The 24,284-nt window shown below is 33.4% G+C and overlaps 1 protein-coding gene across 1 annotated transcript in view; it reads right to left on the bottom strand.

Annotated features, from left to right (window-relative positions):
- LOC129224971 (uncharacterized) overlaps positions 1–2,110 on the bottom strand; it is a 53,032-nt gene extending 50,922 nt beyond the window's left edge. The window contains exon 1 of the mRNA XM_054859518.1: positions 2,054–2,110. Coding sequence (XP_054715493.1) covers positions 2,054–2,110 — 57 coding nt within the window. The remainder of the gene's footprint in view (positions 1–2,053) is intronic.
- Positions 2,111–24,284: the final 22,174 nt, after the last annotated feature.

Raw genomic sequence — 24,284 nt, 5'->3', positions numbered from 1 at the left:
AATTAAAATAAACTCGCTCAATTAACAGCGATTGTTTCGTAATTTGGAGACGGCAAAGAAAGTATTTCTTTTTGGTACACTAAGGAATTGAATAAAAATGAATCAATGTTATGGTTATTCTAGGTCTGGGGATGTTAATGAATTTACAACAAGATGAATAAAAACTACAATTGTCGTTTTTTTAGGTAATACAGTTATAGTTAATGAGTTCAACTGTCGATATCTTACTTGAAAACGAAGCGCATATGAGGCAGTGAGAAGCAAAGGCAGATTTTTTTAAGTTTTGCGTAAAACGCGTTTAAAGTTCAGATCTTCGGCAGGCTTTCATTAATTTTCTTTTCTTAATTTTGCTGTATAGCAGCACCTACCAGAGCCACCAGTACGATCTCTTGACCCATAACGGAGAAGTTTTCCTAACACTTACATCTTGCACTATAGTCGGGGCAAACCTAACCTGGCAGCACTGTGAAGGCCACGCAGATCCTAATCACAGCATTGCGATGCTGCCGGATTAGGCTTGCCTCAACTATAGAAATTTCGTAATTTTTTGTTTTGGCACTTTCATCCCTTTAGTTCTCACTGTCGCATACATGTATTCACAAAGCAAATAACATTCGGTTTGCGAAATAAAATTTCTTTGTCAGCGTGTTAATCCGACATGCTCAGTTTCTGGTATACTTTTGGTAAAAATGTGTTCATCCGAATCAAAACGTGACAATCCGTCAAAATGCGAAAAACGAAAATTTTAACGAATCAAATTTTTTATATACTACTTTGTATACAAAATATTTTGTAAATAGCAATTTGCGTATAAAAGGAATCAACAAATTTGTATTAAGGAAAACATTTTCTCCTGGAAAGCAGTACTAGAACGGAATTCCGACTTTAAGTACCAGTGCATTCCTGGAAATCCTCATAATCCTCGCAAAGATTAGATATGCAGGGTTGCCAAATTTGGAGAAACAATTTGAGAAGCATTTGTAGTAATTTTTGGGAGCATTTTGAAATTTCTCAGAACAGCTCGGTATTTTGCATAAAATCCAATAAAAAAACTAGAACCACTTATATGAAATTGTTTTTGAGCTTTGACAATAGTTTTAAGCACAAGCATAGAAATAAAAAACAGCTTTAAACACTGTCATGCTTGAAAACACTCGGCCGGGAAATGTGGAGCAAAATAACTTTTTCGCGGAGCTGCGGAGTGTCGCAATTTTTGCGGAGCAACTCCACAAGATGTGGAGCAGTTGGACATGCTAGTTGCATACAATTGAAAAAGTGCTTTTGTTACACCAGTTCTTACCACTTTTCAGCCTTTCAATGAGGGATATATAAGCAAAGAGCTGAAGTGCCAAAATTAATTTGAAGACAACTAGTACAAATGGCAGGAGAAATTATCATATATTTTGGAGGCAAGAGTTTGGACTAGTAACTTGTTAGGTGCAAAAATCGAAAATTTTAACTAATCCTTGTTTTCTCTTATATACTACTATAAACAAAAGTAATTTTTATATAGTGGTGGTGGTGGTGTCCAACAAGAAGTCAAATGGATCTTCATGACAAAACTCAAAATGACTTTGGCAACTGCTCTAGCCAGCGGTACAATATTCTCAGTGTAGAGGTCTCCATCAAATGGGTAAGCTCCGATGTTCTGGATAAGTGTCAGTAGTGGTGGGCAGTTGAAAATATGTCCTGGGTGGAGAAAGTTCTTCATCAGGCAATTTCTACATTTTACGTAAGTCCTGGTGTTGTCTGCATATATTTTAATGCCATTAAAGTGGCCTGTTCTTAATCTGGTAATTTGTATAAAGTACTTTGTATATAAAAGGAATCAACACATTTGTATTCCCGAGTCTTACTCAGAACTTAAATAAGCCCACTTGCATCCCGTCGCTTCTCACTGCCTCAAGTGATGATTTATGTCTTTGAATCACATTCAAGGTATGTATTGAGAAAATTCCCAAAGTATTATTAGCCTATCAGTCATAAAAATCAATCACTATGGCGTCATTTCAGGCCCTCTGCCCCGATCAGTCACCGGTATGGTCACACCTACATGGCTTGGTCCTGCTTCACTTGCAAGCAGAACTTGAACATTTTCGCAAAACGCCATTACGCTGATTCCTTTTACAAAATCGGAATTTGGAGCTCATGTCAAAGGGAAGGCCAGTTAGCCACAAGTGGACAAGGAGTCCTTAACTGCCGCTTCGCTACATTACACTCTGTAATGAGACGTTTTTCGAAGTTTTTGCCAACAGGTCCCCCCTTGCATGCATGCGTGGCCGTGACACTATTTGTTCCGCTCGTAAAACAAAGGGACGTTGGGCAAAAGGTATTTAAAAACGCTAAGAGATGCAGGTTCGTTAATTCGGAGTCATTTCTTCCCATTCATGAAAGTATACAACTTGGATGACGCAAGTAGCAAGAATAAAGGCATACAATTCATAAAATTTTCTTCAAAGGTTACGCAATTCATTATTTTGGAATATTTACTCTGAAAAAGTTTCCTTTTTCTCCTTTGATGTACAAAGTACGGAAAGTACCGTAAAACTGTACAACTTTAGACCACTTTATGGGTATTTTTCTTCATATTTTCATTATTCTCTGCCAAAAAAGATTGAGAATTTAACCATACACTACCATACATGTCAGCTGTAGAGTGACGCTTCGAAAAAAATTCTAAATTACACCCAAAGGGAAGGGGAATTTTTTGTGTAGTGGTATAAAATTTCCACATGGTGGTGACAACTTTAGACCACCTCATCTTTTCCTTGATATGCACCGTTAAACCGCTCCGGTCTAAAGCTACAATGCATAGATCGTTCTGTTCCAATCCCGTACACTGTAAAATTTGGGAAAATAAAATTGTACTTCCTTTTTCCGAGTTATAAATTTTTTTATACATTTTGAGTCAATTTTAGGTTTTCTTAAATGAAATTAATTGTGAAAAATACAGTATATTATTCAAATATATCAATATGAACGTTAGATAGTATGAAAAGCAATTAGTAGGTACCTACTCCTGGATTTTATTATTATTTTTACCCAAGGGCATTTTTGTTTATCATTTTTTTACAGGGGCTAGATACAAATTTTGTCCCAGTCGGTTAGGTTTCTTCGTTATCGCAGTATTTTTTTGTACCAACTGACACTGGGAGAATGAGGCCAAAACCAAAATCTACCCTTTTTGCCTTCCTTATTGAAATTTGGTTGCTCCTGATTTCTTGGATCACCTTTTCCATCAGTTCAGGCGAATGGTTGAAGTACCGTCTTTCTTTTCCCCAAAATTCATGTTTAAAACCAAAGAAAACCCGAAAACTAAAAAGCTGCTCAAGATAATACAAAATTGTTTACAAAATATTGACAAACGATAGTAAAAATGGGTGGTTTAAAGTTGCTACTCGAGTTCCCGTATATTGTTTACTTCGAAACGACAAGTAAACAAAGCAACATCAGGATTCGCCGATAAGGCTAAATCATCTTAGATACCTAAGTAATAAGCTTACCTCTCATCGGAGAATTCAATCGGGAAATATAGATTTCAAAGGAGACTTTGAGAGCCAAAGCAAAAACTTCAAAAAACCTCCCAATACAAATGAATGTTGACAGGAGAATGATAACAATGGAGCTTGGGGTTAACAACATGAACTTCGCGACAACACTTAAGAACCTACTGAATTTTTTAAACGACTTTAGCTTTGCTCCAACGACCACTACCATGGCACATACTACCAGATTCCTTCAATGGTCTAAAGTTGCAACACTGGTCTGAAGTTGTACGGCTTTACGGTATTGTATTAAGGGACAATATTTTCTTTCAAATAATGAACTAAATTTCCATTTCGCTCACCCCCAAACAAATGCTGATTAATTTTTTCGACTCTTCCGCACATACATATGTACCCTACGAACCAAGAAGGATTTGGTGCCAGAACGCTGTTCCGGTGTTGCTTTGCTGGAAGAATAAATACCATTTTCACCTTAAGACCGTCACGACTCTAGATTCTATTGCTTCTCCCTAGCGTTCCGGTACTAGAAAAGTTACGAATTTACTGCTGCTACAAACGTATTTACAGCCGAATTATCCATTTTGCTGATCTTCGAATTATGTAAAATGAGATTTCTCGCGACATCTGTACGTAAGTATGTAGAGGATGACTAGAAAAAAGAGTTCCAATAAGGATGCTGCCCCAATAATACGATTTAATGTTTTATGCTAGAAGACAACAACAAACAAACAAAACAGCAAAACAATTTTTTTTTTGTTATAATTGAAATAAAACACATTTATCAACACTTTAATTTATGTTTTCATTTTACTTTTGGGGAGCTTTATCCTGGTCATCCTGTGTGTATGAAGGATGAATGAACGTATGAAAGTACGTAAGCATTGTATGCATGCGTGTATGTATACATACACGCATATATGCATGTATATATGTAATATATACGTATCTCGCATAATTAAGACTGGTATGCCGTAGAAAAATTGAAATTTCGCATATATTATCGATATAAGGTTCAGTAGCCGACATCTTTGTTTAGTTGCTTTTGGATGTTCCAGGAGGAAATCAAGACACGGTTTTGGGGCAAATCTGTGTTAATTTAACAGTAGACGTATGTCATAAATTGGCCACTGCTATCGATATATCACCAAGTATTTCATCGCCAAGTTGCAACCTTCACAATGCTGCCAAGTTATCTTTGCTCTCAACTGTACGTAAAATGCGGAAAACTCTTAATTCCGCACGTTCATGGAATTAATCAGTCAATCTGTTAATTAGGTAATGCGAACATTAACGGATTTCAAGCTTTAACCGCAGTTATACGGCACTTATAAGTAGAAAAAGTTTTTTTTTAATGAAATAAAAAAGTGTGTATCAGTAGATAAATATTGGCTTTGTAAAAAAATGGTAGATGATGGTATGCCAAATATATTTCTTTTAATGGTTGGAAAAAATAAATTTCAATCGTTATTTGAGCCGTGGGATCAAGATATATCAGTTCATCCAAGTTCAGAAAAAAAAAGGTTTTTGCTGCATAACCTACATTTAGTAATTATCGGACATGTCTGCATCGGTAAAATTACTTACTAAAAATTAAAATTTTATTTCAAGATCCTTCAATTTCCAACAGGTATTTAATGTTTATTTGGTTTTTAAAGATCATTATGTTTTGTTAGTTAAAAATATTGAAATCCGGACTTACATAATGTGTTGCAAGGATGAAACTTAATTCGATCGACCAATTTCTTCTTAATCTTTACTAATAATAAAGCTGAAAGTTTGGATGTCTGTGACGCTCATAGCGCCTAGACCGTTCGGCCGATTTTCATGAAATTTGGCACAAAATCAGTTTGTAGCATAATAGTGTGTACCTCGAAGCATTTTTTCGAAAATTCGATTTGTTCTTTTCCTACTCTAATTTTAAGCTCATTTTTCACATGAATTTGATATGGAGTGAATATTTCATGAACATTTTCAAGTTTTAGATCATTTGAAAGCTTGAAATTTTCTGCATAAGATGAAGTTTGTTCGAAGTTTCTACGAGAACTAGAAGAGCCGTCAGAATTGCTTTTTGAAAACCGGAATCCAAGGCTTACCTTAAGCAAGCCAAATGATTCTAAATGATTCCGCGGATTAAAATGAATTAAATAGAAAAAGTTTGATTGTTTAAAAATAGTTGTCTGCTTTTATTTTCTCAGTCTCTACGGAATTATACTAGGTAAAATATTATAATATCATATAACACGGCGTTATTGCGACGTTCTTTCTAAAATGTTCATTTTAACCGATGCAATGTCGGTTTATTACTTCTGAACCTGATTTAAAATGTTAACATTTGTTTTCTGATGATAAACTTATTTGCAATCTAAGCTAATTCCAGGAAGAATTTTTTTTACTTTTTCTTTCATGTAGAAATTATACAATTTACAATTCGGTGATGATGTGCGAAAATGATGTGCCAAATTTAGTGACTAGCGTACAACGTACATCAGCAGATATGGAATCATGCTTCAATTTCTTTGACATTTTTTTTCTTAAAAAGAATACAGTTGTTGTTGTAATAGCGACTAATAAATTAGTAGTCGTGTTAAATACGTTTTAAAATCTGCCACAAATATGAAGAGATCTTGGAAGAAAAATCCCTATATAGAGTAGACGTAAACTGTAACGCACAGTAGACGTAAACTTAACGCATAGTGGATGTTATCTGTAACTCATAGTAGACGTAAACTTAACGCATAGAAGACGTTAACTGTAAATATATCGTGGAACCAAATTAATTATTAATTTTCTACTTCGGGCAAAGCCGTGCGGGTAGCGTTAGTTGGAAATAAAATGCCACTTAAGAACACTTATAAATATTGCTCTCTTGAAATAATGTGTTCAGACGAAAGGCTAAATACAGAATTGCTACAAATTAAATCTAGTACGAAAGGTAATTCTATCATGTTTCTGAGATAATTTAATTTAAAAATGCTCCTTAAAATTTTCCTTAACTACCCATCAGATAATTTAGAACATACTAAAAGTCAGTTTTCGAAAGAGATTATTCGTTTCCCTCTTCTAGAAAGTCGTCTTTTGCTCAATTTCTTTCCCTGGAAGTTAGTAAAAGTTACGAATCTAATCCAATTGTGTAAAAATACCGTCTGCGTTCTAGTTAAATAGTGTTACTGGCTTTGGTTGACGAAATATTTGTAGAATTGACTCTATTTGATTATCCATTTTGTTTCTAGCTCTCAATCGAAGACGATTCAAGATGCTATTAGACGAGTTTTCGTTCGTCCATCTCAGTTTTTTCATTAAAGCAGTTTCTTAAACATAAAAAGGTAAGCCTTAATAATTACTTAATTTTTCTGATGAAATCCTAGTTCCGTAAATCATATACAAACAAATAAACACACACGATGAATAAAGATTTTTATCAGAGCATCGGCATTTCCTGTAGTTGGAGGGCAAATCTAACCTGGCAGCGTCGTAAATGCTGTGATTAGGATCTGCGTAACCTTCAAAGTGCTCCAGGTTAGGTTTGCTCTAACTATAGTAGCGTTGCGACTGAGGAGGGATTATCATTCTTTTCACACACACGCTTCTATTTCACTTTCTTTCTCTCTCTCTCTCTTTTCATATATATATAGTAAATTCTTATTACAGCTAGTTCAATACAACGAAATACCCATTCCAATGATACAAATATCTAGTCCCGTAGAGTTCAAAATAAAAAAGTCTTGGGTGCAAAATGTGCCCCTACACATTGCTGCAGACTCTAAACTTAACGTGAAACCTATCTTTACTAATAATAAAGCTCAAAATATCTCTGTCTGGAGGATGTATGGATGTCTGTAGGATGTCTGGATCTCTATGATGCTCATAGCATCTAGACCGTGTGACCGATTTTCATTAAATTTGGCACAAAGCTAATTTGTAGCATGGGGGTGTGCACCTCGAAGCGATTTTTCGAAAGTTCGATTTTGTTCTTTTTTTATTTCAATTTTAAGAATATTTTCCGGAGCAAAATTATCATAAGATGGACGAGTAAATTACAAAATTATCATGACTGGAATGGGAGAGCAAATGAACATAGCCAATTGGCAAGAAATTCGTCATACATTATTTGTAAATATACATGCGAACCGAATGACCTTTTAATTTTTCAACTACGGGCAAAGTCGTGCGGGTACCACTAGTAGCAAATAAAACGCCAATTTAAATTAGTTCATTGTAAAACTATTCATTTGCTTGTCATTGTTACATCGCTTTGCTCTGGAATTTCACTATTAAATGAAAGTTCAAACAACGAAGTTTTCATACCTTGCGTCTAAACTTTGATGATCTTCATATAATTACGTATCTTGAAAATATATAACCAGAAGTTGCGTCCTCATTCATCTGTTATTAATTTTACTCTGGCTTCAGATGGCAATTCAAAGGATAATTTGGCCATTCATTTTAAATCTTAATTTTTTAATTGAAATTTCTGTCCATTCGATCTTATTGAGATTTTTACGTTAAAACGAAATTTAGAAGTGATTGTGAATTACGAATTTTCCTCATAGAATGAAACACGTATTTAATAAGAAAAAAGAAGCTTGTCTAGAGATTAAAGATCAAAATTTGGAAATTTTTCTGGCCACCAAAGGCGAGTAGAGGCAAATTTATTACTCACCACTTCTTTTTTCTTTTCATGTCACATTTTTTTTTTTTTTTTTGCAAACTAAATAAAATTTACTGAAAAAAAAATTTCGTTTAAATCCTTTCCAATGGAGCTGCGATAGTGGCCTTTACCTCTTGTAACACCACTATTGGAGAGACCATTACTATGAGAATTTTGACGCCCGGTTTCCCAGCCAGATGGAGGCACCTGGCTCTTTTTGATGCAAAACTGCAATAGAAATTTAATTTTGCTAAGGGTACTCAAAGCCAAACGAGTACGGAAACTAGGGAGGTTTGTCCATATGGGATGTTTAACCCACCCTCTCTTTTTCATATTTAAACATTTATTTAACTAATGAGCATCATATAGTAGCATGGTATCAACTACAATCAACCTTTTTTTTTTTTTTTAAAGACATTTTGAAGTAGAATCAAGAAGCAATCTTATGCGATGTCTTTTCCAGGCAAAAAAATGTTTTTTCTTGTTACAAGTTAAACTCTCCTTATACTATTCGTCACTTACGTAAACAAAATTAAGTCGAATTATTTGTGCAAGATTAATGTACTATAAGACAGCGTGCTTTTTAAAAACTTTCACTGTTTAGATTGGATGGTGTAGCAATTTGTGAATGGGGTTGTTTCCATCAGTCAAAAGTAGTACTTTTTGTCACTGAAATTGATAGAATAAGCAAAAAAAAAAAAAAAAACTTGGATTCAGAAAATATTTCATTTTCCCATCAGTTATTTTTTAATTAATTTTTTTAAACGTCCGATTTTTCAAAAAAGGCGTGGTCTTAATGACGTCACAAATGATGCACTTTGGCGCCTCTTTCTACTGCGTTTCCACCTTATGATAATCAAGAAGCGAATTAAAATTGCGCTCTACCCTTGCTATCAACTATATCGTTGCCAATGCACGTGAGTAAAGATGCGAATTTAATATTTTGCTTTGTGAATGGCAAAACTGAATGGCATTTCATCATTTGTGATGTCATCGGCAGAAGCGTAAACAGAGCGCACCGATTCAAGTTATTTTTTAAAAAAATGTTATACTTAAATAAATTATTTAAAAAATGGTCAGATCCTATGTTTTTAAGCATGCTCTTTCAGAAAAAAATACTTTTAAAATTTTGGAAGCGACCCCAATTTATACATAGTTTAATTGGTTTCGAAAAGAAAAACTTTTAATTCAAATAAAAGAAGTTTTTTGTTCTTAAATTGCAATCAGTCCTCTGATATTCATTTAAAGCACTATCTGTTTATTCCGATCAAACTGAAACTTGCTTCTCTCATTTGTTAGAAAACTTATTCATAGGCTCAACCTATCTGTACTTTCCTCAATTATTTTGCAGTCTTTATTTTATTGTAACTGAAAAAACTTTTATTTCATTATGTGAAAATCAATGAAATAAAGAGTCTAGAAAAGACAAGTGTTGTACAAAACGTACCAAATCAAGTATACTCAGATACCATCTGCCAAAACTGCTATCGAAAAGGTGCACAATATGGAAAATGTAAAGAAAAAAATGTCAAAATATTAAAGAAAAAGACTAGGAGACGAACAATTTTGATGCATTTCTGCCCCATAAATATTTAAATTGAGTTACTTTTAATCCATCTAGAGACATGAATTCTGTGTCGTTTGAAAGTTTTCGACTGGAATATTTTAAATAGGGTTGGTTGGGGTAAGTGGCACCCCTTTTGAGAATAGTTCGTTTTCAAAACCGTATACAAAAGTTTTGAAGAAAAGAAATTTAAACTTAGTGTCTTATTTCATCTTGGACATTAGTAATAAACAAAAGTTTATCATTATTTTCTAAAATAATGCTTTAAATATTTTTTACGATTATATTTTTTAAAAATAAGATGAGTGTCCCAATTACCTTATAATAAAATCTCCCCTTTTATTTAAATTTAAATTAAGCGTTTCTAGAAAAGAGGGGAAGGAAGGTTTTACTTGGTAAAGTATGTAAATTTTTAGAATGAATTATTATTATTATTTTTTTTTTTTTGTAAATGTATTTATTTATTAGATATTTACTGTCTTCTAAATATGTGTAACGAAAAGTTTTAAAACAAAAAATAAAATAACTACGTCTGTGAAAATTATTGAAAGCTTATAAATACCTACATATTTTACTTCTCTACACAGAGGCGCCGACTTGCAAAAATTATTGAGGGGGCTAGACATCACTGAGGGTTTAGGTGGTTATGCAATCCCACGGAGGTTCCCCCCCCCCCAAATGAAGGTCAGATTTTTGTACCTTGAAAATGCCATTTTACATATTTTCTGGTGTTTAATTTAAACAGACAAATGAGACATGGCGTTTTTACCGTAAAACAATCTAAAAAATGGTATACAAATTTTCTAGTTCAACTAGATCATGTCACTTGTCTTAGAAAGAGACAGTTTTTTGTTATTTTCTACTGGGAGCCGTGCAGTGCCGTAGCGAGGCATTGAAAAAAGGTAGGGCACTTGACTTGCATGGAAAGGCACTCCTAGAGATGTCGACTTAAAAAAAAAATATTGTGAAGGGTGGGGGGGGAGGGGGTCTTGCCTCGGGAAAGTTTCTAAATTTGAGATCAAATATAGTGAGCTTCAAAGTTTTTATAAAAGCATTTTAAAGTCATTTAATCAACATTAGAACCCCGAAAACTCGACAAGCCTGACACATATTTTTTGGCTTTGAAAAAAGGAAAAAATAAATACAAACACGCACAGTATTTTTGTAAAAAGGTAATTTAATTAACGCATGTTTTTTAAGACCAGTTGTTTTTTCATAAGTGATATCGGCTGACATATTCAAGTGTAAACGCAGTTTCTCAATGTCTAGGTCATTTTTGAAAAACTCACTCGATTTTTCAAAATTTGTTTGATTTTTGTTTAATAAAAGCAAGCACTCTTGTTCAACTGCAATGACCTATGTGAGTCCAGTTGATGTAAACCGCCCAATAATGCAAGATTGTACCATTTCAAAAACCTCAATGTATTGCCTTGTAGTACTTCGGGATTTTGAAAGTGTGCAGTGAGCTGGCTTTGTTACTTTTCATACTTCTTTGGTATAAGTCGATTTCGAAGAAGCGAAAGGATCGTCATTTTGTGAAGGTTTTCCTTTTAAACACAATTCCCAAAAGCATTCAAAACTATCACACCTCCCATTTAATATACAAAATCAAAGTCTCATATATTTTTTCCAGATCAGCATAGATGAGCGCGCCGCAGCGCTGTCCACTAGCAACAGACTTGACCCGTAAGTTCGCGCACTGGGACAAATTCTTAGTGTGCTTGCAGAACCGTAACACCATCATTATTCACAACACTCGTTTTCAGTTAACCTGCTTACTACCATAATAATTATTTGTTTTAACTCATTACTGAATGTATTTTACAAGGTAAACTATCTTCAAACAAGGAAAATAAAAGATAAATTTATGAGTTTAGAAAGCATAAAATGACTAATAATTTTCTTGATTTATTGGGGGGGGGGAGGGGGGGGCTCTGCCCCCTCAAATACATTTTTGAGGGGGCTCGGGCCCCCTCAGGCCCCATGGAGTCGGCGCCACTGTCTCTACATAGTATAAAATGAAGTCGCCAAAAAGCGTCTGTTTGTGTGAAAACGCAAAAATCTAGAACTACGCGGACGAGTTCGCTGACATTTTCAGAGTATCTTTCTTTCAGCACCGGAAAGGTTTGCAGACCAGTTCGAAAAAAATTCGATGAATAGACCTTTTTTTATTCCAATTTAGGTCCAATTTTCACATAAATTCCCGAATATGGGGTTAAAAATTACTTGCATACATCAATATTATATATCGTTGGAAAACGTAGAATTTTCCGTGTTCTACCTAATTTGTTTCAATGCTGTAACTTAATTACGTTATTCGCGTTTCTAACTCGAATTATTTTAGGTTTAGCTGAAATTTAGACACTACTTTCTTCATAAAAACGTCAATAAATAGTGAAGGAATTGTTCCACAGTTTTCTTTTTAACACCATTGGATAGAGCAACATTTTTTACTCCAGATCTATTTCGACCCATGGTCAAATAACTAAACTTCTATCCCCAAAGGAAAAAAGTTACAAGCCTTTTTACGTCAAGTTCGAAAAATCTCATCTCTATTCAAGTTGTTAACTACTTTATTTTGAGTTTCTACCGGCTACGCTTTTTGAATCCATTGTTTCTTTCCTTCTTTAATTTCTTAAACTTATTTTATTTTGTGTTTCCTTGGTTACGCTTTTTAAATCTGACTTTCTCATTTTAATTTTTTAGAAGTATTTAAAAATCTGTCGTCATTTTTGCAAGGGAAATTTTGCATGATGTTTTTTTTTCATTTATTTAAGCCTGATTGTTGAATATACGTCACACAATTTTTATTTTCCAGGTAGACCGGGCAAAGTCGGACAACGCAGCTAGTTTACATGTAAAAGTGTGTTGAATAAACGTAATACAGTTGATTAAGGTCGATTTCGGTAAATTAGCCAAAACTATAGGCTGAAAAATAAATTGGAAATACTAAAAGGCTGTGTCTATTTAAAGTTGGCTAAGGAGGAACTATCATCCTACTGAACTTCAACTCGTTCTTGCAAAGTCAGCAGTATTTTTTTTTTTGAGCAATCGCGATTGCTTATTGCTTTCATTTGACTGTTTTTGACGTTCCTATCATTTTTCGCACTGCCACCCTCCGCAGCATCACCGTCGACCGGGTCCTCACGATGCTGCATCTCTAGCGAAAACCGTCTCCAGGTTTCGTCAATATCCTACACCTACACGCATACATACACGCACCTACACACATACATACACGCACCTACACACATACATACACGCACCTACACACATACATACACGCACCTACACACATACATACACGCACCTTCACACATATACACATATACACCTACACACATACATACACCTACACACACAAACACACACAAACACACACACAAACACACACACACACACTCACATACACACAACTACCCACACACTCATGCCTACACACACGTATATACCCCCCCACACACAAACACACACGCTTACATATACACACACACTCGTGATTGCGAAAAACATAATTTGAATTCAAGATGACAAAATTCAAATTAATTTTTTTAAATTTCTATCATCAACTTCCAACATTAGACCTAAAAAATAACTTTGACATAAGTTTCACAAAAACATAATCACCTGCTTTTGCAGTTTTTGTAGCTGAACTATTAAGTCCCACTAGGTCACCATAGTTGTCTTGCATTTCACAAATATAAACATTTTGTTAGAATTGCTATTGATTTTAAAATCCTCACTATTAGGCTTGGACCCACTTACCCCATAGTGAAGGGACCCACTTGCTCCTTATAGCGAAAATTTGCGAGGTAAGTGGAACCCCTCCTCTCAAACACTTATTAATAATATTTTATGCAAAAATTCTTATTGCAGTATGCCCGGGAGAACGTGATGGTGTTCCTGGGCGAACGTTAAGACGCGCGGGGGTCATTGAATGACCCCAGATCAAAACAAAGTCATACGCTAAATTTAAAAAGCATTTATCGCCTTGTTTACTGTTAAAACTTTAATGTCTAAGAAGTTTCGACTTTATTATTGAATGTTAGATGTAAGTGCGATTTATAAATAAGCTTTACATCGCACTTAAAATGAAAGCATTTCTACATTTGTTCCTTAAATCAAGTTCAAACAAACAGCGGGTAATAACGTTTTACAAAGTTTATAACAACTACAATGCTGTTGCTGGTTTTTTGATGCAGAAACTTGTAGAATTAATGCTAAAAAGTTTCATTTTTTATTAAAACTAAAAAACAGAAAAAAAAAAGAAAAGAAAAAAATCGCTAAATTCAAAACAAACTCGTTTCCCTTTACTCCACTTTATATTAGATTTTTCAATAAACAATTCAGACTTATTCACTTTATTTAAAGTATCTCCATCCTTTTTCAAGTCTATCATATTCGCTGAAATTTTCAACTCCTAAGAATTTCTCTTCTAAAAAATCTTTAGATCTATATTCTCCATTGATGAGGCAATTATTTTATTCAATTTCAGCAAAAAGGGTTCTAAAACGACCTATTTCTTTCTCGACTAGTATTGGCATTATTATTTACATGAAGTAACTTGAATATTAACGGAATATAAAAAAAAAAAAAATAACGGTATTGGCCATTCAAAATAGTTGGTCTGTGAAACAAACGGCAGGAAGCGCGGTTTCATATTATGACCCCAGTAACTGACTGAACGTGTTTTAGTGGAGCACAAATGCTCGAAATCCGTTCAAACTACTACCAAAAGGTAGATAGGGGAACCAAACTCAGCTACTGAAAAGAAAAGAATGAACTGCTGTCTAGTTTTTGGCAATTATACTATTTTCAGAAAGATGGGGTCATAAAATGACCCCCGCGCGTCCTCCTGGGTTAAGTTAAATTATATATGAAAAATTAATGATCATAAAAAAAACCTAACTAGAAACACTTATTTGAAAAATGATGCTTGAACTCGAAAAAAAAATATTTTTCAGAATTTTTTTTTTGACTAATTGTTATGACCTCGAAAAAAATTCCGCGAAACCCAAATAAATGCAAAACCAATCACGGTGATGAAATATGACATAATCTGTGTGAAAAAGTTTAAAAACTTTATCCATATTTCAGTTTTAGGGGGGTGACCCACTTACCCCATAACCCACTTCCCCCCAACCAATCCTATCTAAAATCAGAAAAAAATATATTTTTTTAAAGTTCTAAAGGGTACCATTTCCCCTTAAAACTAGAAAAATTGCCGACTAAAGTTACCTTAAATGAATATTTCTATACATTATGGCTAAAATTGAACGCAATATATACACATTTTAGACTATGAAAACTGATAAAATATTGGAATAAAACAAAAAGTATTAAAAGTTTATGGTATGTATCTTTTCAAATGATTTAACTTTATTTTTCTCAGCACATGTATTAAATCCGAAACATACCGAAGAGGTTAGCATTAAAATTTAGTGAAATTTAAATCCTAACTATTCAAGTTACAGCAAAAATAAAACTTCCGTTGCAACTGAAACTAACGTTGAATGACTTTATTTCATTATTTTTAACGTTTCGATTTCGATCCTTTTTGGTTTTTCGAAAATTGAACTCTCAATTTAATCTTTCATTCCGGAGATTTCAGAAGAAATCCATACACAAACTTCTAAAGCTTCATTCAAAACGAAATGGATTTGTTCCTTTTGTACAAAGCTATTTCACTTGATTCTTTTTTTCGTATAATAACAACAACTCAAGATTGCTATTCAATTTTGAAATAGAATTTTGGCCTTTGTGGATGAAAATGATATTTGTGTTCTCTCCATGCTCGTAAAAGTAAAATTAATCGAGTACTTTACTTTACCCACGCAGCCGATAAATAATTTAAACACCCCCATTGAAGAATTACAATTTTAATTTTTATTTTTATTGCTCAGTGCATGCTGCCCTGTTTGGTTAAAATGTTAAGATGATTTCTTGTCAAAACAATTTATATTTGAAATGAGAAGCTTTTCATAAATTCAAATTTTTTTTTCTCAATTAAGTCGTAGGAAAAAGAAAATAAGAAAGTCGACTCCGATCATATAAATGTTCACAAATATTTGCAGTCGTTACTCCTCGTGCGTTAATGTAGAAAAGCATTAATTTTCTTTGGTTTTCAATAGCATATTTTTATAGGTGCACAAAAATTTTGTATTGAAAACATTTCATTTGGAAATCTTTTCAAACTCTCCCTCAATTATTATTATTATTTATATTAATATTTTTTTTGCAATTTTCGATTTATAATCGGCCGAAAGCTTTTTAACATCAGCATTACTTTATATGCCTGGCACTAGAAACTACGCTGTATGAGTTCAGAAACAATTAATGAATGTAACTTTCTGCAACAAAAGGTAATGTGTCATTATACAATAATACTAATAATAATAATAAATATAGAATTGAAAGAGGTTTTAAATCGTTCATTTTTAAAAATATTTATTGAACTAATGCATATTCTAAAGCCAGTTCCACCTCTTCATCAGAAACATGTGGGGGAAAACTCCGCTTCAAACTTTTTCGTTGTTATTCAATAGTTTCTGTATTCACAGTTTAAGCATTAAGTTACAACCTATATTTTCTCTTAAAATCACTATCTTTATCATTCAGTTAAAATTTAGCATTGTTTAATATGCTTTGTTTTTTTTTTTTTAAATTTTGTGTACACTCTAAGCAATTTTTTTTAATTATTTTTTATTAATTTAATTTTCTTTTCTATATTTATCTAGACATCTATCATGTATACAATGTTGCACATTTCTCATGTATTATTATTTTTCTCCTAAACCCTACGATTAGCATTGTGCCTTAAGATTGCCTATAAGTTTTGTGAAGATAAGAGGCTCTCATTTAATGGCTACTAATAGCAAAGAAGTCGCTGCTAAACTCAATAGACAACAGAATACTAACTCAATATTTGGGTTGATCCCAGATAAAACAGAATATAATGTTACTAACAATAACAAGAAAATTAGTTTACGGAACTTTAATACACATTCGAAACATTTTAAAGCAAAATTATAATAAGCTGTTGAAAAAGAACGTTAAAAATCCAAATTCTTAATGCATCGTACCCCAGAAGTTGTTTAGAAGTTATGATTTCGCACACTTGATTGTATTAAGGTGAAAGGATCATTTTCAGAGGAGAGAAATTTGTACTTGTGTAAAATACTACGAAAGCTAAAAAAAAAGTGCTGAGAGGGTGGCACTTTTTCGTTATAGCTATGTGTTCTCTTATTTTCAAAAACTTTTGCCTTTCTGGTCAAAACAACAAAGAGCTTGTTTTCTCGTCCTCGTCAAACGTTGGTAAAAATAATATTGTTGAAATTTAAAATATAATGTTTTGTGTTTAAATAAAGCAGCTCATTAAATAAGACTCCCAGTTACATTAAAACGAAAAGAAGAGAAAAATCTATCTTTACTACTGTATTCAAAAACTTTTTGAATAAAATATTTTTGCTGTAATCTTTTTATGTTATTTGTTAAAGTAAATAGTTGAAATAGTACTCCCATTCATTGTTTCTGAAATTTATTAATATAGTTTAATTATGCTTCTAATTCTCGCCCGATTTGGCGCTTTTTATTGACACTTGACACTTCCAGAAATTTTTCGCACCCGAAACTATTTTTCAGCATTACCCCTCCTAAAAACCGCTGTTAGCTGGAACCCCCAGCATCTTTATTTTGAACCGGACCAAGAGCTGACCCCCCAAAACGCGATTTATCTTTTTTATGGCTTGTGGCCAGTTAAAATAATAAAAGAATGCAATTAAAAACTTTGGCTCGAATCCTCCCCACTAATTTTGTGGGAAGGAGAACCCCCCCCCCCCATAGTAACTATGAATCAATTTGTCGAAAAAAAGTTTTTTGTTTCTCTTTATTTGGTCCGAGTCGAGTACTATTCGAACTTTCCCATGACCTCTTTAATTGTAAAAAACAATTGCAATTATTTATTCGGTAAAAAAAAAACACGTAGAAAATCCCCCCCCCCCCAGCTATGTTAGGGCGAACTTGTCCCCCAGGAGTGAATTATCGATTGATTAATAAAAAAAAAAAGATTACTTTCGTAGAGAGGGGGGTTTCTCAGAGTTTACATCTGATTGTAGCAGGAAAAAAAATCCCCCCCCCCAAAAAAAATGTTTTTAATTTAAATTAGAAATTTTGAAATATTTTTCAAAATGAAAGGAAGCAATTTTGCGTCCGTACATCTGCTTCTACCATTGTGTGCTCAGTATGAAAAGAAGGAAGGGGAAAGTATACGCCTGTGATGATTTCTTCTTGCTGTTTCGAGGGCAGTTTCGTCAGTGATCAACTGTAGCCAACACAGTGAAGTCGTTATAGCTATTGGTTTTTCTTTTCGGAGCACCCTGTACCGCATCCTCAAACTGAAAACGTAAAAAAAATCCCTTTTTCAAAAATATATTTTGATGTTTTATATTATGAGTGTTTTAAAGGGTAATTTTAAGTGTAGCCAGTCACCAGATAAAAGATAATGTTTTGACAGAAACTTTATTGGAAGGATTAAAAGTTTCAAAGATTCGAAAACACTGAAAACTGAAATTCCGAGATTTTGATTTTTCCGATTTCTTAACAGAAGCAGATTTATATCATCGAGATTGCAGGAACATTTTTATCAAAATAGATAGAGACTATCACAACCAATATGCCGAATGTAAATAAATCTATATGAATTTCCAAAGTATTATTTTAAATATTCATTTAACGCATCGGATTAACGCATTAACATTTACAAGTAAAAAAATCGTTATTGCAATTTTAACATAAAATTACTTTTGTTTGTGAAATAAACTCATAATTACTGGGGTACGGGGAGATTTTTTTTTGCAATTAAAACAATTAAATGTATACTCTGTAAAATTCCCTCACGACAGTTATTTGTTTTTTATTTAATCAGTCTATAGTTCACCCCTGGGGGGCACCACATTGTAAAACCGCGCACCGCGTAGCAACCCCCCCCCACACACAAATAGATGGGGGGAATTTGCTACGAGTTTTTTTAGCGAATAAACATTCAAACTTTGTTTTTTACAATTTAAGCGGTCAGGCTAAAGTGCGAATAGTACTCGACTCGGACCAAAAAAAGAGGAACAAAAAAATTTTTTTTTTGACAAATTGATCCATAGTTACTGGAAGGGGAGGGGGGGGGGGATTTTTTTTTTTGCAATTAAAACAATTAAATGTATGCTCTGTAAAATTCCCTCCACGAAAGTGATCATTTATTTTTAATTTAATCAATCGATAATTCACCCCTGGGGGGAGGGGAGGCACCACGTTGTAAAACCGCGCACCGCGTAGCAACCCCCTCCAAAGGTGTGGAGGGGGGATTGCTACGAGTTTTTTTTATTGAATAAACGTTCAAACTTTGTTTTTTTTTTTTTTTTTGCAATTTAAACAGTCATGCGTAAGTTCGAATAATACTCGACGTGGACCAAATAAAGAGGAACAAAAAATCTTTTTTTTGACAAATTGACCCATAGTTACTGGGGGGGGGGGGATTTTTTTTGGCAATCAAAATGATGAAACTAATATCCTGCAAAATTCCCCCCCACGAAAGTGATCATTTTTTTTAAAGTTTTATAATCGATACTTTACCCCTGAGGGCTACCACGTTCGCCCCAACATAGCTGGGGGAGAAATTCGCTACGTGTTTTTTCTTATTAATTTAATGTTATTATATAATTTTTAGCCATTTAACTCATCACTTTAATATTTTTCTTTTTTTTGACCTTTCATCCACCCACGCAGCAGTGTGACCCAAAATTAGTGGGGGGGATTCGAGCCAAAGTTTTTAATTGCATTTTTTTATTATTTTAACCGGCCATAAGCCATAAAAGAGATAAATCGCGTTTTGGGGGCTCAGCTTTTGGTCTACAACAAAGATGCAACGCTGTTATTCGAACCCGTTGCAGATATCAAAATATATGTGGCGCCATCCAGTAGAAAGTAACGTTAACTTTTTCTCCTGCGCGTTGTATTTATGCTACCCTTTCAGACCTTTTTGCTTTTTGACTAATTTTTAACACTTTAAAAATATTGCATCCCTAACTAATTGCGATGCTTGTATTAATTCAACTCTTTTTTTTTTGTTGAATTTAGATAAAAATAACTATAAGTAGTTGCCTTTTTAAAAATATTGTCATCGTTCCTATTATGTGTGATTATTTTTAGTTAGCATTTTTGAGAAAAAAAAGAAGAAAAAAGAAATTAAGGAAATCAATTATGTTTTGTTTTGTGTGTTTGCAAGTTTTTACAAATGAATTTTTCCAAATTTTGATGGAAGTACAAACTTTAGTGATAACTTAAACTAAAACAGACATATAGAGCAAATCGACAACATTCAAAGTTTGTATTGAAATATTTACACATAACATCTTCCTTAATAGCCCTGAGCTTTCTTAGTAAGTAGCTTACTGAGCTTTTCTCTACATTCCAATTTCAAAAGAAGTTTTGTGCCACTTTTCAATTCTCTTATTTTGGGGTGGATTTCTTTTATAAACTGTTAGAAACATTTTTTGCACTGTTATTACGGATTTGTGTTCTGAATACCAGAGAATAATTTGCGCTTTCACTTGACACCATTTCCCCTTTATCCGCTTATAAAAAGGGCAGATGCGTCAGATGGGGGGGGGGGGGGGGGGGGGAGAAGTCAAAATTGAAAAAAATCACTGCCAAATTTGCTCTATCGCCCTCGCAGCGTTTAAACCTTTTTTTTTTCTTTAAATCGACTGCTTAAATTTGGTACATTTGGTACATTCGGACACACTGTACAAGTCTATGAAAGGTGTCAGGGCATTGAGAAATAAATATTTGCGTACAATGATGAAAGAAAGAAAGAAAAAAAAAAAACGGTATTTAAAATGGAGCAATGACGTTAAGACCTAAAGCAATGGTCGTAACACAGGTAGGGGAAAGGGGTACACACACACACACACACAGTTGAACAATTACTTTCATTCCTTAATTTCTCAAAAAATATTATTTTTTCGGAGAAAATATGTCTCCATGAATGAATAGTCTTTTATTTGCGCTCTGGAATGTTTTAAGATTTTTTTTTCAATATTATTTTTAAAAAATGTCTTCAATTGTTCACATGTATGACTATGGAAGGGTACATCTGAACAAGCCTGTGGTACATATGAACACGATTGAAAAATGCAGGACAAGCATAATATTTCAACGTAAAACTTTTTAATACGAATATATACGAATATACCAATTACACTGAAGGGTTTGTAACTTATAGTGTGTCAGTTTGAATTGTGCATGTGCAGTAACTGTCAATCAGAAAATATTTTTCCGAACTGTATAACCCTACTCACTGTCAAATTTTAAAGTTTCGTAGCATGTTTTAATTACAAGACAAGAAAAATTTTGTAAGAATAAACAATACAAGGAATAGTTTATTATACAAAGTTTATTCTTGTTTCATAGTGCGTTTAAGCTTCATACATATATGATGATGAATTTTACAATTATTTTAAGCTTAAATTTTTAGTTGAAAGAATGTTTGTTGTCTCCTTTTTTCCCTTGTAAATATTATTTAACGCTACAATGCGGGTCAACTATTTAATAACAAAAGAATTCAAAAATAAAAAATAATAAAATAAATAAATAAATAAATATTTTATAATAATGCACTAATAATTAACAATAATTTAACAAACTGATAGCAAAATAATAATTGCGTATTTTTACATCCTTTCTGACTCTAAAATGACTCTAATTGAATAAAATTGACTTTACACTAATATGTTATATTACGGAGAGGATATAGGAATTGTTCTCATGTGTCCCTACACGTTGTGTTCAAAAGTACCACTTCCTTTACCTTAGAACTTACTTTCAAATATGAAAAAAATCTTATGTTAACTAAAAAATTTAAACATTGTCATAAATTTACTTGAGCGTGTGTATTATGGTTGGCAATAATTAAGTTTAGCTTATTTGTTAGTTTAGAATATGTTTTCACTTAAACAAAACAGTGATAAAATTAGATCAGCTTCTGCTAAAACAAAGAAGCTGTCATCACAAGAACATAAACTGGCTCCTTGCTCTAAAATTTTGGCCAAGAAGTAGGGCTGGTATTGCTACTACTTCAGAAATTTTTAAGTTTTTTTGCTTCACTTTATTCTAGTAAAACATAGCATGTTCACATGTGCCCCGTGCTCACATGTGCCCCCTCCTTTCCCCTACGCATATTGAAATTTCAAGTTTTCATACACAAAACATTTCTATGAACTGCCAAGTTCCTTAAGGTATATAGTAACAAATATTTAGTATTATAAATAGCAGACGTTTTCAATATGCTATTTCTTCGGTGCGCAGAAAAATTTCGACTACAAACAGCCAAAATATTTTTTCAAACCTTTGGGAAGATAGTTGAATAAATATCTTTGTGTTAAAAAGTGAATAAGAGATAACATCTTCAAAAAGTACAAATTTGCTAATCCGCTATTTTTACTTTTTAAGCTGTTTGCTTATCTGGCTCTTGGCTTTTGTCGAATTTTTTAAAATCCATAGGCTGGTTTCTTTTGCATTGAAAAAAGCGTTCCTTGTGACGCCAAAATACGTGTCTGCTGTAATTTGCTATTTACGCTTTTTGGCGATGTTATTTCTTTCTTTACTTCGTGAAGATGTTATGCATAAATGCGGAGAAAATTAAGTTTATTCAAGACATTTCGCATTACTTTATAAGCAACTTAAATTAATGCTTATAGATAAAAAAAAATTTTGGGACTTCAACTGACCTGCTGAATCATTTTCAATTTCCTATGTTTTAATTTTGGTCAGAACAGGAAAATCAATAACACACTGCGCAAGAATTTACGCTTTAATATTTTCCACATTTTTGAATTCTGGGATAGAAAATAACTAACATCGCTTAAGAGAGACTTACTTTTTCAACGGCTTTCATCCAGTATTCAAAGAGAACTATGAAATAAATAGTAAAAATACATTTAACCGGGTGGCAGCAATACTTCATAGGCAAATAACGATTAAAAAAAAAAAAAAACATATATATAGTAAGAAAACGTTCTTTTGCTGAACAAATCTAATAACTTTAAAGTAATTTCACTTGGTTAACAAATTTTTGACTTTCAGCCCCAAATAATTTTGATACATATCTGAATTTCAGTAAAAAATAGTCTAATTGTCCCACACGTGTCGGAATCTCCCAGAAGTGAATCCATCTAGAATTGAAGTCACCAGCCAATCAGAACTCACAAGCAGGCCAAAAAAGCAGGCCCTCTAATTGACCAAATAGGACGCTACCAAGAGTTCTTTCGTCTTCAGAGCTTATTCTAATGCTTAAATAGGCTGAATTCCGTCTAATTTAAAAATTCTTAGAAAAGTAAATGGAAGTAGAAGAGCAGAGCTCCCGTGAGCTTTCATTGAGCACTGAGTGAAGGGATGCCCACGCAGAGGGAGGATCCATAGTGCAGACTGGGGTGGTTGTTTTAAGGAGTATTTCTCTCTTTTTTTTGGGAGAGTACCCGTAGCGTTTGAGGGGGTTGCGCCACAGCGCTTTGGTGAAATGGGCACCCCCTGCTGAGTGTGATGTCCATACTCATAGTGACGTCGACGTCATTGTATCATAGCAAATTGAATCATAGCAAAGAAGTGTAACATATTTTTACTACACTGAATAAAACCGTTATGTTTCGACTTTTGACCAAGTTATCTTCTCGATTTGATTTTTTATCAAGTTTCATTCTTCTCTGAAATTTCGGTAATCTAATGTGTATGATTGAGCTGCGAATTAGCTGTTCATTTTCGGGATTTCTTGGAATGATTTTGAAGTAGAAAGGGATGCGCGCGCACGCGCGCCAAGATGGGAGGTCACAGGAGATTGCTGTGAACTTCAAAAATTGTTTCTTATTCAGCAAATTTTGACTGAAGATTCGTAAAATTTGGAAGCAGTATTGCAATAAAGTATTTTAAATCTTTTTTTTTAAATTACCATCTGTCTCTTCTTGCAAGTATGCATGTATGCATTATTTACTTTTTAAATCATTCGGAAAAATTCTTTGTTTCAATCGGTAAATTGAGAATTTCCGCCTCCCAAAAATCCAGATTTGGGGTGACTCGTAGTAAGATAGTTATGACTGAGTTACTAAATTATACAGGGTGAGTGTAAACGATGAACCAGATTTCAAAATATCATATTTCTAAAACTCAGGACATAGGGTTACAGCACCACAGTAACAGACATGCTTAAGACTTCGCTTTCAGAAAAACTCAATTTTCTAATCCTTTTAATGAATATAGACTTTAAAAACTATTTTTCTGTCATGAAACTACATATCATTTAACATTTGGTTGCTTCTAGATCCTCTGAATGAGTTAATTTTATTTTTAATTGCTCAATTTCGGAAAGAGGTTCGATCCCCAGTAACGAACACCGAAAATTCTGATGATGCACAGTAACAGATAGGATAAGGAAATTAGGAGTAATGGACAAAATTCCCCTTTTCTCTTCAAAATGTACGAAAGGTCTTTATTTTTAGAACTAAAGTTTTATTAAATTTAAATAAAC

The sequence above is a fragment of the Uloborus diversus genome, chromosome 6 (genome assembly GCF_026930045.1).
Source record: "Uloborus diversus isolate 005 chromosome 6, Udiv.v.3.1, whole genome shotgun sequence".
NCBI lineage: Eukaryota > Metazoa > Arthropoda > Arachnida > Araneae > Uloboridae > Uloborus > Uloborus diversus.
The sequence above is the reverse complement of the archived record's forward strand: the minus strand, read 5'-3'. Positions and strand labels throughout refer to the sequence as shown.